The sequence below is a fragment of the Dermacentor silvarum genome, chromosome 5 (assembly GCF_013339745.2).
Source record: "Dermacentor silvarum isolate Dsil-2018 chromosome 5, BIME_Dsil_1.4, whole genome shotgun sequence".
Lineage (NCBI taxonomy): Eukaryota > Metazoa > Arthropoda > Arachnida > Ixodida > Ixodidae > Dermacentor > Dermacentor silvarum.
Genome location: NC_051158.1, coordinates 97,740,785 through 97,757,641, shown reverse-complemented (window position 1 = coordinate 97,757,641; position 16,857 = coordinate 97,740,785). Strand labels below are relative to the sequence as shown.

General features: G+C 47.7%; 1 protein-coding gene across 1 annotated transcript in view; it reads right to left on the bottom strand.

Moving 5' to 3' along the window:
• Nucleotides 1-9,720, bottom strand: part of LOC119453631 (sodium-coupled monocarboxylate transporter 2-like) — a 63,560-nt gene extending 53,840 nt beyond the window's left edge. Inside the window, exons 1-2 of the mRNA XM_049668007.1 lie at nucleotides 9,586-9,720; nucleotides 2,536-2,793 (exon numbers count right to left, since the gene is read on the bottom strand). Of these exons, the coding sequence (XP_049523964.1) occupies nucleotides 2,536-2,793; nucleotides 9,586-9,696 (369 nt within the window). The 5' untranslated portion in view covers nucleotides 9,697-9,720. The remainder of the gene's footprint in view (nucleotides 1-2,535; nucleotides 2,794-9,585) is intronic.
• Nucleotides 9,721-16,857: the final 7,137 nt, after the last annotated feature.

The window sequence follows — 16,857 nt, the reverse complement described above, 5'->3', positions numbered from 1 at the left end:
GTGAATCACCAGCCATGCCTGCTGCTATGTCGGTCTCCCATTTCGCTTACCCAGCGCGACGAACTGCAGTTATCCAGCGCGCCCGACGCTCCGCAGCGTGAGGCCTTGAAGGAAAACGGTAGAATCTGATGTTGGGATTCAGGCCGTCTTGTTCATGGCAGCCCACGACGCAGCAATAACGACGGTGACATTTTTTCGAGGCTGAGCTAGGTCTCTCGATCCGGATCAGCGTCGCCGATGTCTTCTGCTTCCAGCATTACGTCCCACGGCACACGGAGAGTCCGTGTTTGTAAAACTATAGGCTGCGGCCAGCTCGCAGCCTGGTCGCCATGGTCTGTGAGAAGTGACGAGCCTTTTCGCACTCGAAACAGGGCAGAAAAAAGTGCGAATCGACGCAAAACGCGGGCTAGAAACGTGCTTCGCCACAGCCAGGGCTCAATACTATCCAAGCTGGTACTACCCAGATGACGTTTTTCGCCGCCACCAGGCGCCGCTACTATACCTCAAACTCCAGTGCAAGACGCCCATAGCGTTAAACCATTACAATGTATTTTTATTCCACTCTCCTCACCTCAAACTGATGTAACCGCCGACGAACGCATCAGGTGGTGCCACGCAGCGTTGTTTTACCAACCCAATCAAATGCTCTCCTGTTTTATAGGAGGTTACTTTTGTTTGCTTTCAAAGGGAATAGCATTCCCTACCTTAACAGGTTTTTCGTATCTTATTGGCTGACCAGAGGTTAGGAGCACGCAGACATGAAGAGGGTTTCAGTGGGGCTCAGCCATCGCAGTCAAAGTAAATAACCGGATGCGGAGGGTGGTGCCGGCTTCTGCGATTGGCCCGCTTTCCCTTGCTGAGCTTGCGGTGGCTGACCGAAAATCACGGCGACTGGCAACGCACAGTTGAAAATGCCGCTAGACAAATACTCAGCGAAGAACATTTGACAGAGGGACATCGTATACGTGCCTAAAGGGTTCGACAACGTTGTACTGCCACGCAAAATTTTTTATTATGAGCAGACAAATCTCTTCAAGCCTTTAGACCAGTGAAGGCTTTCGGAGTGAGGATCAACGGCGAATATCTCAGCAAGCTTTGGTTTGCAGATGACAGTGTCCTGTTCAGCAACACTGGGCAAGAATTACAACAAATGAATGAGGACCTTAACCGAGAAAGTGTAAGAGTGGGGTTGAAGATTAATATGCAGAAGACAAAGGTAATGGTCAACGGCCTGGCAAGAGAACAAGAATTCAGGAACGCCAGTCAGCCTCTGGAGTCTGTACAGGAGTACGTTTATCAAGGTCAATTACTCACAGGGGACCCCGATCATGAGAAGGAAATTCACAGAAGAATGAAAATGGGTTGGAGTGCATACGGCCGGCATTTCCAAATCCTGACTGAGAGCTTACCACTGTCGTTGAAAAGAAAAGTTTACAATCATTGCATTCTACCGGTGCTAACATATGGGACAGAAAACTTGGAGGTTAACAAAGAATCTCGAGAACCAGTTGAGGACCGCACAAAGAGCGACGGAACGAAAAATTTTAGGCGTAACGTTAAGAGACAGGAAGAGAGCAGTGTGGATCAGAGAGCAACAGGGATAGCAGATATTTTAGCTGACATTAAGAGAACGAAATGGAGCTTGGCAGGCCATGTAATGCGTAGGGTAGATAACCGGTGGACCATTCGAGTCACAGAATGGTTGCCAATAGAAGGGAAGCGCAGTCGAGGACGGCAGAAAACTAGGTTAGGGTGATGAAGTTAGGAAACTAGCAGGCGCAAGTAGGAATCAGCTACCGGAAGACATGGGTAATCGGAGATCGCAGGGAGAGGCCTTCGTCCTGCAGTCGACATAAAAATAGGCTGCTGCTGCTGAGGATAACGATGAAGCCTCTTCTCCCCGGCAGCTCCGAGTAGCCGGCGCCAGAGTGATCGGCGGGCTGCCATCTTTTATTGATTTCGGAACTGGGCAATCTCTGGTGATATATAAAAATACATAATTTTGTTGGTTAATGCGTTAACGTTACTTTCACGTGGTCAGCTTTCGTGGTTTCTTCCCGCCGTGTGACAGGCAGGCGAAGTCGGCGGAGCCCCAAAACATTTGACCAATAGGGAGGGCTAATGGGAAAAAAGCCGTAACATCGGAAATAATTCTTTTTAATTTGTTCGGCTCATCATGAATAATCAGTGTGTAGACGTCATATCAGACGGGGAGATACCGCGGTTTTCGTGACGTCGCCTGACAGGCAGGCGAAGCGGTGGTGGCCCGAGAAATGTTTGACCACTGTGGAGCGCTGAATACAGAAATGGAATGGAAACAGTTTGGAATCACTTTACGTTAGAGCACCCCAGATGTACTGTAAGTTAGGCGCGACATAATTGTATTAGCGCTGTGCTGACGAATATAGCCAGAACGCTATATATATAGCTATATATATTATATACGCATAATATTCAAGTATGAATATCAGGAGAATATTTACTAGTAGCTGTTAACAGCCCAATGCGAAACGTGGGCTGCCATTCCTTACGTACCTGAAAAACGGAGGCGGCCCTCATGTCGTACAGTAGCGGCACCAAAGCCGTCGACGTGATGATCATCGCCAGCGGTATCCCAGACAGCACCCACATCACGTGGAATCCGTGTGCGTAAAAGTGTCCCAGAAAGCCGACCACTGTCACTCCGTTCACAACGGAGGCCAGAACGGACACGGTAAGAGCAGCTTCAGGGAGGCTGCGGCCTCCAAGGAACGCTTCCGTTGCAGCGCCGCCGCTTCCATCAGCTCCTACAACCTGGATAGGATGTTTCAACGTGGCAGCGTTCAACGCATCGCAACAGGCCTTAATTTGCGTAAAGTTCCTCCACGATGCTTTCCAGCGACCCGAAGGTGCACGTCGATCAAGGGGATTTAAGCGTTTTAGGTACCAAGGGGGGTATTAAAGTCCCTATATGAAACAAGACTTGTTTTATCAAGGGCCCTTAGGCGTGCCCCCTGGTGCTCCAGTGGGCGCCAAGCTCAAAGGACAAAGGGACCGCGAAAATTCCCCACAGGAGAAGTGCGCCGTTATTGGCTCTTCGAGGACTGACATCATTTCCGGAGCCACCAAGAGAACTGAAAGGGCCACGCGACATTGCGAAGAGGACGCGCCTAGGTGGACAGGGAGGGCAGCAGAGGAAGATAGCGCACTCCCTGATGCCAATATAGCTACTCACTGACAAATGTTTCTGGCAATGAATAAACAGTTTGGCGGCTGAGCTTCTGCAGGTGTGTTACTGCACCAGGTATACACCAGCAGCTTTTCAGAGCGCTATTGAGGTTTTTATGTTTTTATTTTTTTGAGCGGATACCGTATCAGCGTAGCTTCCACGCAATTCCCCATAGTGTAAGGGAAAACCGGGAAATAAGTCAAGCACAGTCAGGAAGGGTACAACTCCAGGTGACTAGATCTACGTAGTGCTCGCATTACGTAGATTTCATCGTGATTGCGTAGTTGGTGTGATACCCAGTGAACCAAGTTGACGTCAACGAGCTTTATTGAATAGCTGCACTTACCCAGTGGCCCCAGTGGCACATACCCAAGCTGCGGTGAATGATGTACATTGAAGAGCAGCACTTGCCCACTGGCCCAATAACTTTCGACGCCCGCAAAATCGCAATCCGCTGCTTCCGAATCACGTGTGACATGACATGAATGACACGTAATGTCATGAATAACATGATGGGACATGAATGGTATGCGTACATGACGTGGCATGGCATAAATGACATGACAAACGGGGCATGAAATGATGCATGATAAGCATGACAAAGAAATGTCATGGCATGTATGGCGTAAATGTAATGACATCCCTTGAAACGCGCAACATGACAAAACTGGCATTGCATCGATGGCATATGAAATGTCGATTTGACATTTATGACATCCACATATGACAGGACATACATGGCGTACATTACATGATATGACATAAATAACGTAATTATATGCATGTGTGACATGAATGGCATATCATGACATGCACGACCACGTACTGTGGCACAAGCCAGCAACACATGAATGACGCGTAATAAATACCATGATAAAATGCGCCATGTCATTCATGACGTCGTTCATGCGTCACGTCATATAATTAATGTCATAATATACGTGGTATCTCGTGCATGTCATAACATGTCACGCTTGTCTTGAGTGCATGTCATCCTTGTCATGTTATTCATGTCATGGTTGCATATATGCCATGCATATCCTTATATGATACAGTCAAATAAATCACCACGGCGACTGTCACGACGGCGCAAGAGAATAAATCATGATATTCATGTCATTACTGTCATGAAACTTGTGGCATGCTATGCAGTCATGTCACATCATGATTAAATAGAGCTCAAGGTACTTTATGTAAAGAAACGAATTCTGCGGCATCACAACAGTGTAATAGATAGATAGATAGATAGATAGATAGATAGATAGATAGATAGATAGATAGATAGATAGATAGATAGATAGATAGATAGATCAACAAACAGATTGACCGACCGAGTGACTCAACAGGCATAATGTAGGCAAAATATGCTTCGCATTTACATAGCATGGAAGCAGACTCGTATGGCGCTAACAAAAACGCCAGCGCCATACGTTATAAAAGTGCAATCACATGCCGAAAAAAAGTTGCGGAGGATCCCTAAAATACTCTTATGAGATGAGAACGCGAAAGCGTTTATTTTCGCTAGGTTGTTTTTACGGAGAGGTGCTGCGAAGTTGTGTTGCATTATGATTAATGAGGTAATGATGATGATGATGATGATACACTTTATTAAAATAGAAAGTAAGAGTAGCAGTTCTGCATAGGGTCCCTCAGTCCAGGGTCCCGCCGGGCACGCCTTTCATCGCTGCAGCGATGAAGGTTGCCAAGTACCGCTGAGCAAGCAATGATGCTGCGAGAGTCAACCAAGCAGCCGTAGGGGTAGGGGATAGGTTGGTGGATGTTGGGGTGGAAGCGTGGGGATGAGGGAGTATGGTGAGAGCCATTGGGATGACCGCCACACCTGTGACATCGCGGATGTGGCTCTTCCGCGAATGCGCGAAGATGTATACGTGTGGGAGAAAGAAGAGAGCCCGTCTGGGCTTATCGGATGAGGACGCCGTGTGCGCGAGATAGACAGAGTTGTAAAGGCGGAAACGCACGGCGGGCGAGTCGATAGGGCAGGAGAGAAATGGGAGGAGGTCGGCAATCATGTGAGCTTGGCCCGGGGAAGTCGGGAGCCTGGCGAAGAGTGTCACAGGCGAGCCGGTTAGCCCGTTCGTTCCCCGACAGTCCCGCGTGGCAGGTACCCACACGATTTCAACTTATGTACTCAGACTACTTTGGAGAATGTGTGCCAGAGGGGAAGGAAGTTCCCCGCGTTATAAGGTGCGACAGGCGGCCATGGAGTCTGTGAAAATGATAGGAAGGTGCGGGGTGTTGGGATAGCGGCAAGCAGCTACTATCGCATGTAGTTCAGAAAGTGCGGGATCGGCAATCGAGAGGACTTCCCTGTGGAGAATAGCATAGCTGCCCGAAAGAACCACTATGGCAGAGCCGAGTGAGGAGACGCTAGCGTCCGTGTAGTAGAAATGACGGTTTGGATGAGTGCGGATGAAATGCTGAAAATAGCAGATTCTAGCCGCGCGGCGTTGTGCGTGTATACAGGGATTCATGTTGCGAGGTAATGGCGCGATGCGTAGAAGTGCCGCGCAGGATGACGAAAGTGCCGTAGAGGTGGTGGAGGGGGACGTGGAGACAGAGAAGCCGACATAGGCCAGGATGTGGCGTCCCTGAGTGGTGGTGCTCAGGCGAAGTTCCTGATTGCGACGGTGAGCCACGATAATCTCTTCTGTAGTGTTTGTGGACGCCCAGCTGAGCTAGGCGGTCGTTGCTGGCACTGATTGGGAGGCCCAAAGCGATTTTTGTTGCTTTGCGTACGAGTGCGTCAAGGCGATTGAGGTCCTGTTGGCGAAGAGTTAAATAAGGGAGCTGGTAGCGATAGCGAGATAGAAGGAGTGCGTCACGAAGACGAAGAAGTTCAGATTCGCGAAGGCCCCTAACACGGTTAGTGACGCGACGCATTAGGTGTAGAATTCGTTCCCCTTGCTGGAGAATGTGCCGGATTGCGGAAGAGGCTCCACCATCGGCTTGGATGTGGAGGCCGAGAATTTTTATGGATTGTACTAGAGGAATGGGATGACGATCGAGTAGTAGTGCTAGGGGAGGGGGTTGCCATCGCGGATGGTGGACAACGAGGAGAGCAGATTTAGCGGGTGAGCAAGAAAGCCCGATTGTTTTGGCAGCAGCCGAAGCGGCAGCAAGGGCGTCCTGTAGGCAGTCTTGTATGTATCCCGGCAAACCTAGATAAGACCAGATGGTTATGTCATCTGCATAGCGGATGGAGGTTATAACGGTTCGAGGGCGCGGTGAACGATGCACATGGCGAGGTTGAAGAGCAGAGGAGAAAGAACTGAGCCTTGCGGTATACCGCGCTGAGGGTGCGAATATACGGATGATGTCGGGGCATCGGCGAATCGTAGGGAGTAGGAGCGACCGCGTAGGAACGAGCGAACGTAATTGTACACGCGAGCGCCACAGCCCGTGCGAACAAGTTCCTGCAACATTGAATCGTGTGTCACGTTGTCGAAGGCTTTTGAAAGGTCCAGAGCTAGTATAGCGCGCAGTTGAGAGGTGCTAGGGCCAAAGAGAATGTCATGTTGGATTTGTAAAAACGCATAAGGTAATGTAAGGGGCCGAGTTGTATTTGTATACATGATTTGGCGCAATCAAAGTGATGTCGGCACCACTTTACATGTCTCCTTCTATTTCGTCGTGCAGGCAGTAAGCATTACAGGTCTCGGCTATATCGTAGCAGAACGACCACCACCACGTTGTGGGTGGTGTCATTTAACTGTTTCCGGTGATGGCGTACATACGTCGGGGTACATAGACACTATCATGGCCTTGTGATCCGAGTATAGGTGGAGACGTCGACGCGCTTACGCAGCGCGCCGATTATTCCTATGCGCTTTCGTTCTCCGCAACTGCTGCGCCGATTCCTCTCTCCTGCGCCGCGACTGCAGGTGGTTACTGCGGCCGTTGACTGCGGCTGAGTAGAGCGCGCGCCGAGTGTTGCTACGGTATGCTAAGGCAGTTGTTGGCGCCTGCGTTAGTTCCGGTGGGAGAGGTCACATGCTTTCCGGACACGGCTTTTGCGGACGCCTTGTGCGGACGCCAGCTGGGTGCGCGCTTTCTCCAACCTAGCCAAGCAACGCTGTCGCGTTAAAATGCCAGCGCCATAAACGTACGGAGCGTACGGTAAGAATGCCTCGCATTTATATAGCATCGCGACAGTAGCGGCAGAGGCCCTGTTACAAGTTCGGCTCCTGCGCGCGCGATGAGTCGCTTTACCGCATTTAGTTGGAACAAAGCGGCGAAAGTATGGGCAACTCTCCTCCCTTGGAAGCATATTATCACATTGTAGTGAAGGTCAACAACCACAGCAAAACAAGTAACAAGAAGACAGCGGCGAGCACATTCGTCGATAGTCGACCTGCGGGTCTAGTGAGTCGGATTTTATGCGTGGCCCGTAAAAGGTTCCACCGTAATCGCTGGTGTTCGCATGTCTTCTAGAAAGTACAACACTATTCGCGTCGCACATTCAACCTGATTAAACAAGGTTTGGCGAGAACAAAGACGACAGATGAAATCAATTATAACATTCGAGTAAGTTCCAAATCATGGAGGCGCGCCTTGCACTTAGGCGTAACTTTCATTTGTTAGAGGGTGAAAAGCAGTCCCCGGAAAACGGATAAACAAGTACGCGTGTCATCATACAGAGATACTAGAGAGGGGTAAAATTGAGCGGGAACAGTGCAGGCGGCTCCGTAGAGCGCAGCCAACTGGGCCCGCCGTTAAAAATGCGCTGCTGTTCCACCTACTTTCTTAAACAAAACGCTCTTTCATGCATTGAAGCGCAAAAGTAACTGGGACGCCCATGTATTTCGTCGCACACATTGGGAAAAATATCTCGAAACTGGTGTCATCCTGGAAATTCATTCCAAGTGTACACGCCTAGCAAAGTCACCGGCTACAATTCGTAAATTGCAATATGGGCTGCAATGTAACTAATTAAAACGTTAATTAGTGAACTTTCGTTACTTAGTTGATTATGTGTTTAGATTTCTCGCGCTAGTGATGCCCGCATCTGCGAATAATTCAGCTCAAGGACACGAATTATGCTATCTGCCACAGGTAATTTTTTAAAATTCCATAAAACTTTAAAATTATCACCCCGTATACAGTAGGGCGTGGCCGGAAAGGGTGTTATTACCGCGGACATAGCCCCAAGCAATCCAATATGTTTCTCTGTAAGTGAACTAAATAACTATTTCAGTTGCTCGAAAGTTGTGTTTCGCTATGTTGCACCCTGCTGGGCAGTGATGGTTTTCTTGAAGTAAAACTCACAGAGGAAAAGGAATAAACTGAAAAAGGGTGGATAGTTGGGCGAGTAGGTACGGGTAACATATTCTTGGTATAAGCGCGAAGAAGACACGGACGGCGGCGGAAGAAGACAGGACGAGCGTTAACTCACAACTAAATCTTTATTGGAAAGAGCAAACATATATAAGTGATTGCAAAAACCGGAGCAAAGAAGCATGACATGGTCGAAAGGATAACAGTTACCAGAAAAAACTAATCAGGAAATGGTGAAGCAAAACAGAAAAGAACAGAAAGCAAAAACAGAAAAAAGCACGGTTTGCGGTGGTGCCCTATATGCACAGGTTGTCACATGGTTTACGGAATGTAGCCTGTAGATATGACGTCAATACGGTTTTTTCGGCTCCCTGTAAGTTGTCAACGATGTGTCCTATCATCAAATAAAAACTTTAGCTGGGGAGAGTAAAAAGAAAAAAAATGATTCTGGCGTCAGGCACGTGTCCCCTTTAGCACATTGTGACACAGGCATAGTCAATATCACATTCCAGTGTCCACTCGAGTGCGCTAAAGCTTATATTGGACAGAGCGGCAGGTGCCTCAATATTAGACTAAACGAATATCAGCATTTTGTTAACAATTTCAATGCTTCTCCCCTAGCCTCGCATTGTTTTACGTGCGGTTGCAGGCCATTGTTTGAGGACACAAAAGTCCTTTCTAGACACAAATGCCAAACAACACGCGAAATAATTGAGGCATTTCGCATCAAAAGACTAGGAGAAAATTGTGTTAGCCAGGCATCATTATCATTGTCAGAAGGTGAATTTCAATATTTGCTCAGCACGTGCGTAACTGTTCCAAGTAGTGTTTTTTCTTGTTTGAAATTTAGCAGCTTCACCGTTTTATTATTGTTTTTTTTTCTGGTAACTGTTATCCTTTCGACCATGTGATGTTTCCTTTGCTGCGGTTTTTGCAATCACTTATATATGTTTGTTCTTTCCAATAAAGATTTAGTTGTGAGTTAGCGCTGGTCCTGTCTTCTTCCGCCACCGTCCGTGTATTCTTCGCGCTTATACCAAGAATAAGAAAAGGAATAAGCTAGTCAAGTCAGTGTTACGCACCTGGCGTCGGCGATGCGCTATGGAGAAGTAGAGCCCTACCAGGTACCCCAGAGCTGTGAGTACTCCAAACACGGCACAGTCGGCAGCGTCCAAGCTCTTTGGTGTAGACATGCTTGCTTTTGTGCCTCAATTCCCGTTCCTGTAAGTGAAATGGATTAGAGAATGACAGTTTTACTCGCTTGCTGTGTTTCGTGAAACTTATCTTACGACTCTTGAGTATCATGTGTGTGTGTGTACGACTCTTGTGTATTGGCTTCTGAGATGCGCAGTGTCGCAAAACATTTACTTACGTGCTAAGTATTTCTGATAATTTTACCACGATAGCATTATATGCCCCGTGACGCGGAAATCCGTCATTGTCAGCGGAACCAAAATATGGCACCGAATAGCCGACGGTGCAAACAGTAAAAACGCGCCAAAAATGCTCGGATTCAAGTCAGATTTCCCAGGCAAGTTAATTTGCTCGCTACCCTCATCACGTACCATGCGAGAGCGGGGTAGTAAATTTATGATGCTGTGAACAATTAGGCTTTTATAGCGTTCCGCATCGTCAACGCATCACCAATGCGGTGGCGCCATCTGCTAAGTAGAAATGAAACTACTTTTATGGCTCGGTGCCGTGTCTGTAGTAATAGCCGCGTGAAAAGAAACAGCCGATCTCAATAATTAAGGCAACAGATACCTCATAATTGGACCTCAGATTGAGATGAGACTTAGCGATGACGGATTATGCTGCTTGTTTCTCGCTGACCGGACAGAGAGCCAGCAACAAGCGCTAATTCGCATCGAAGCGGTTGGTCGGCGCTGTATGGGCGCTGCCATGTTGCCCCGGTTAGGGTGGCTATTACGGTGACCGGCGGCAGCTTCCACAGTAATTCTCGGTATACGACGTGCATGTGCAAAGGTCCTAACGTGCCACGTATCGCTGTACCGTATCGTGTACCGAGAAAAAATAAAGCTCTCTAGTTTATAGCCAATATCAGCCAGTTGTGCACGGAACTATATACCGCTGCTCAAGGATATTGTCTGTGTACGCCTCGTACCTTCGGTAGTGCTGCAACCAGCTTGTGAGATGGAGTATAGAACCCAGGCGAGAGCTTGCGCGGTCCAGGAATGCGCGAAAAAAAAAACATTTCACCAAAGGGACTATAACACTTTCGTATTCCCACATGTAAGCAGTCTTAAGTGTCTGCCAATTTTTTTTTTTTTTTCATTGGCTCATGTCATTTTGTCTGAACGCTCTTCTGCGTCGTACATCCATGTTCGCAAAGAAATTAAATGCAGAAATACAGAAAATGAGGCCGAACTGTGAGAGAAAATCTCGCGAACAACAGGCGTCAGTTGTCAAGTGCATGTTACTAAGGCGCGTAGTGTATGCCACTTGTTCGTGAGTTTATCATTGTGCTGAAATGAAACGCACGCTGGTGAGCAAGAAGAAGAACGCACCAAAATCTCGTACACGACACGTGGGCAAGCGTGTATACAAGTGTTTGACCACGAGTGGTAGACAAACGTTTTTATTGTTCAGCAGCCCATTTCATTTCTACATGTACAGCCAAGTACCCCAACCTTATCCGGAATAGTCGTCAACAAGCACCTGAAGCGTCACTTGAACAGCGCCAGCACATGTGTCTAGTGCAGTGGTGTGTAAGAAATGCCTGAAATGGCCAGCAGAAGTGTTTTCAGTCACAGTTTTATTTGACTAGATACTGTTTTTTTTTTCTATGAGCTGAGGTTCTTTCTTAACGTTTTCTTTGGGGTTGCATTAAATATCATGGGCCATATCAGGTCGCGATGCAGGAAGTGTGTATTTATGCACGAAAGCTTACGCGTTTTCAAGCGAAAGCTTCATAACGCTACCTCGGCCAGCTGTCGGCGAAGCAACAGTTTTCACCTTGAGAGCTAGAGGTCAAACCACAAGAGAGCAATAAGGCGCGTTTATAGTCCGACGTTATCGGCAAGCGGGCGAGCGTCATCGGACGCCGGGCGCGTCGCAGCGCATTGGCAGCGTGTCCGGTTACGTTGGCGGCGCCAGTACGTCGAACCATCGGTCGAACTATAGCCGCTGTTGTTCTCGCCAACTTGAAATAACGTGTGCACTCGTTCACGCTACGTCGGACTCTATTGAGGCATTTACGGAGCCCTGAAAGGAGACATTGCTGCCGTTGCCCGAGTAGAGTTGGACCCGGCTACGAGCCTGCAACCGAGTCTCACTACTTTACTGATCACCGCAGTGTCATCTGGAGCATAAAAAATGATGAATAAACACTGTATTCATTGCAAACATGGCTGTGAATCATTGCGAAACCACACCTCGGCCACAGCTCGACAATGGGCCTAGCCCGGGAAGTGAAGCTTTCGCTGTCAACCAGGGTCAACCAAAGCTAAACCCCACCAATTTTAACAATATTGACGCAGGAAAAAGGCAGGCACTCAGGTGCCAACGGGTGTGCATTTACAGGTGATAGACGACGATGATGATGACCTTAAAGTCTTTGGAACATTACAGGAGTTAGAAATAGCGCTCAAGCAGATTGCATGGGGATTCCCTTCAACGAGCCCAAGCAGCAGCCACAGTCTTGTCGTCTCCTTCTCGAGACACCTTCTTCGTTCTCTTGCCCACAACAATATTCTGTTTTCTATACTGTTGTGATGTGCTCTGCACTGCAACTGTGTTGCGCTATTGCGTAGAGAAGTTTACATGTGATTTTTATGTTTAGTTTTTTTGACTGTTGTGGCGTGCTGTGTATAGACAGAAAAAGTTATCGCTTTTTGTAATATTTAGTTCTCTAGTCTGCTGCGCTATGTTTTAAACTCCTGTTGCGTATTCATGCAGTATGATGTGCAAATGAGAGAGCATTACTTTTCAGCAAGATGACAAAACTTTGCCGAATGATGACAGTAATTTCCGAGCGGCACCACGGTGTTTTCCCATTTCTTCATCGGTTTCGTAGGCGAACTCCACCTCATACTCTGTGGGGATGTCGTAGTCGGTCGTCCGACGGGTACCTGAAGCGCATTGCATCTTATTAGTCAGTGCCTCTGTAACTTTGTTTAGTTAGATGAAGATGACGTAATTTGTGTGCCGTTTTTCCGTCACGGCTTTTCTGCCACGGATTTCTGCCACGGCTTTCTAATAATGGCGGGGTCGCACAATAAGCCAAGTAATGCTCAAGCATGAAGAGTTTAACTGTCGATTTATAATGTAAATTCTCGATACAGCAGTGCTGTACTGTTCTCTAACCTGTTGCTCTGCTGCGTATTCGTGACAAGGGAAATATATTTTATAATGTTTTGTATTCTATGTTGCTGTGCTGTGCTTGTTCTAAACTGCTGTTATGCTGCGTATTCGGGTACACAAGGTTACATGTATTTTATATTGTATAGCTTTCCAAATTCCTGTGCCGTTTTCGAAACGCCTGCTGTGTTGTACCTACATGAAGAAAAATTGGTATGTGTTTTTATAATATTTAGTATCTACAGTAGCGTGTGACTTGTCTTTGGTGCATACTAATGTATAGCCTACATTTCAAATCAAGGAGGCAATATGGTCGTGCACACTGGTTCGTACATATACCAAACACGGTTATCCGTCCTTAATGTCCAATAACTAAACGGCTGCTGGGTTCTGCATAAAAGCATTTGTGCGTGAACGCTGGCAAAACTGCTACTGTAAGTGAAGTGTGATAAAGTTATGGTGACAATCATGATACGAATGATCTATGCTTCTTTTTTAAAACTCTGCAGCCCTTCTCATAATTTTCCTTATGTCGAGTACACTATTATCATCTTCAGCCTCTGGCTTATTGAGATGCTTTCATGCCATCATCATTGACTCGTTTCACGCGCCGCGGTGGCGTAGCGGCTACAGTGTTGGGCTGCTCAGCACGAGGTCACGGGATCGAATCCCGACCGCGGCAGCGGCACTTCGATGGGGGCGAAACGCCCATGTCCCGTGCATTCGGGGCACATTAAAGATCGCCTGGTGGTCAAAATTATTCCGGAGTTCCCCACTACGGTACCTCGTAATAAAATTGTGGTTTTGGCGAGTAAAACCCCAGAATTCAATTCTGACTGCCTTTTCTGCCTCTGTGGATAATGGAAGTTAAAATTTCAGATTGATTAGCTCGATGATGTCCTACCACAATCGACGTTCGAGTCGTGCGACTTGTTTAAGACCGAAGTCTGTTGTTTAACATCTCAGTCTCACCTTCTACAGAAAGTTACCTGTATTGTTGTCTGTTCACGTTCACCGAGGCTGTGTGATTGGGCAGCGCCCCGCCTAGAGTCATGTAAAAGGACTGAGGGGTGAACTCTCGCTTCTACTCCGTGGACCAGGTGCTTTGTCTTCCCAAGTCGAAGCGCCCACAGAATCACCCAACACTAAGGCTGGCTGTAGGGAATTTCACAGCCCCGCCCGAATTTCCCAGGCACAAAACTGCAAGCGACGAGTCGTTGCGGTTGACTTCTAGGATCGAACGCTGTTCGGTACTCTCCAACTCCGCTCTGAAATGATGCCCTCCGCTGTAGCGCGCGGCGCCAGAAGTATTGGGGGCGACATGCCAGACGCAGCTTTTCTTTCTAGTGTACGCACTCATTTGGGGCTCGGCAGCAGCGAGATCAAGTGCAGCTGTTACATTTGCAGCTGTTGTGGCAGTTAAACCTCAGCCAATTTTTTCATGTTGTTCTACAATTTTCTCATTGCCATTTTTTCTACTAATAATATTTGAGACGTTGATTAACTAATTAAGAGTGATTGTTTAATTAGGAGGCATACAAAAAATAATCTCATTATCTCCAGGCGATGGAAAACAACATGACCTTGGTTATGTGCAGCTACGTGGCATTGCATATTTTTAATGTTTGGCTGAAGTTGGGTGGCACACCTGGTATATCCGGAACATCACGGCGTACAGTGGTCTCAGGGTAGCATAAACGGTAGCACGCATCTCTGGTATTGGTGCATGAAAGAGGCTAGAAACCTGCTCGATCCGGAAAATTAGTGATAACTCGCTACTAAAGAATTCGCCTTTAAAAAGTACGTTGTTTTAGGCAAGTACATATTTAAGAGTGCAGCTAAGTGCAGCTAAAGGAACGCAATGCCTGGCAGGTGTTCCTGCACGCTGACATACTATTGTTACGTCTGCACTTTCTCACCTGTGTCGTACGAGCTTGCTTCTATACTAGACACTGCTGGTATACAAATTTTTAAACATTTCGACGGAGCGCTTTCCTTACATTTTATTGTGCTCAATGAGCAGCACGTGGCTTGAGCATCAGAACCCCCTCTCCTCTTTAAATGGCACCCAAACTTCAAACTTTGAGTGAGCGCAGCTGCCGTCCGCTGTCGAAATTGCCGCAGGTAAATTTCTCTTTTCTTCGCTTGACCAACTGTTTCCTTGTGACTGAGGTTAAACCGTTGACAAGTGCACACAGAGTACACATGCTTGCAGGAGAACCGCTCCGTAAGTGTTCTGGTGTCTGGACTGTTCGTTCGCGCTGTCGAAGCAAAAATGTCACCTGTGTTGCAACGGCAATTGCGCGGGAAAAGGTTATATCCTCATGGCAGTCCAGGTTGGAGGAGAAAAGAAGCGCAGGGTTACCTACGTAAATTTCGGGTTGTCGGGGCTGCGAGAAAGCTGCCTTTCGCACCATCAAATTCCGGCCGCCGCGGCCGGGATGTTATCTTGCGCCCTTAGGCTTAGCAGCGCAACCCCACAGCCACTACGCCACCGCGGCTGCTAACCCGTTTCACATTGGCAGCATCATAAGGCCAGAAGAGCCCAAAGAAACGATGTATAGAGACTGACGCCGTGAAAAGGCGATGATGAGGGCAGACGGCACACGAGCAGCGATGCTGCTGAGGTGGTTTGACAGCAAGGCGAGTGACGCGTGGAGTGGTGCGTCGGTGGAGCACCAGAGACGCACCACCACGTTTGCGCCCCACCGGCGGAGTAATTTACGAGGTGCTGGAGAGGCCATGTAGCATGCGATGTAGTTGCTCGTACGCAAACCTTCTTGTCGTAATGTATGCTCTAGGGAGACCAACACTATCACGTGTAGTTGGCCACACAGTGAATGGTGAGTGGCCTGCGTCACGCCGCGCGTAGTGGGACCGGTAGTCGTAACAAGGGTTGGTCATTAAGTGACCCTCTATTAGCGCGGAAGAAAACGCTTATGCCAGCAGCGGAAAGCATAACGGTGTCTTTGCTCCACCACCGAGGCGATTGAGCATAGCGTTGATGGTGCGTCCACCTCGTTTCGTAGTTTTTTGCAGCGAAACGCACTCCGCGCACCTGAAGACTCTCTAATCCTCCGCGTGCCGTCCGCGCGTGCGCCATTAGTAGGACAGCACGACAATGGGGACGACTACGGCGTGACTGCGTCTCAAGCATCCGAATAATTGCTATCGCAATGCAAACCAATCGAATAACCTCGTCAAGCCTCAGGGACATTTAATGTGCCACTTTCTCTCGGCATAAATAGTTGAAGCGGCAAAATTTCTGGGATCTTTGACAGCTAAAGCACGTCGTGTAGGGTCTGTAATGGAGTCATGCCGGCGCCACTGCGCTGCCCGTACAGAGCGCTGGCGACAGCGCCAGAAAAACTACGTTACATTACAGATTCTGATCCACAATATTGTTTTGCAATTGTGTCAGAGTTAAATGTTCAGGGTAAAAGGCAGGCGCTGTGAATGAAACGTCTTTTTTTTACCATAGCTTGCGGGCTACAACTGTGAAACAATCTGAGGAATCACTCAGTCAATACCACGAAATCTGGTCAGAGTGTAATTGGCGTTTGAATAACGTAGCATTTATCTAGCGTACCGAAAGTCCATACAGATCATCACGGCAACGGCGAAACATTCCTGGAGTGCCCATATACCTAATATCGCAATAAAAGAAAGGCAATATATTTGTGTACGAAGCCGTAACGTAAAATGCTGCTAGTTCCTTATCTAAAATGCAGCTTTTGTTACCCTAACGAATTAGAGTAATATCTAGAATATAAAAAAGGTATTTTGCTTCTTAAAGCACGAAAACATGTTTGACCGCTCGATATCATCGAAGTGTTCGTCAAACATCTTGGTACACAAGCACAATATTGAAAACATTCTTTCAGCCAACTGTCGGCAGGTGCCAAGAACAGTTTTTTGAGTGTTTCTCGTGTTACTCGTCAGGGATAACAGCACGGAAAACGCTGGCTAACACACTCTTAGCACGGTAACGTTTACTAAAGGGGTATATTCTAACAAATTTGTGCACCTATAAA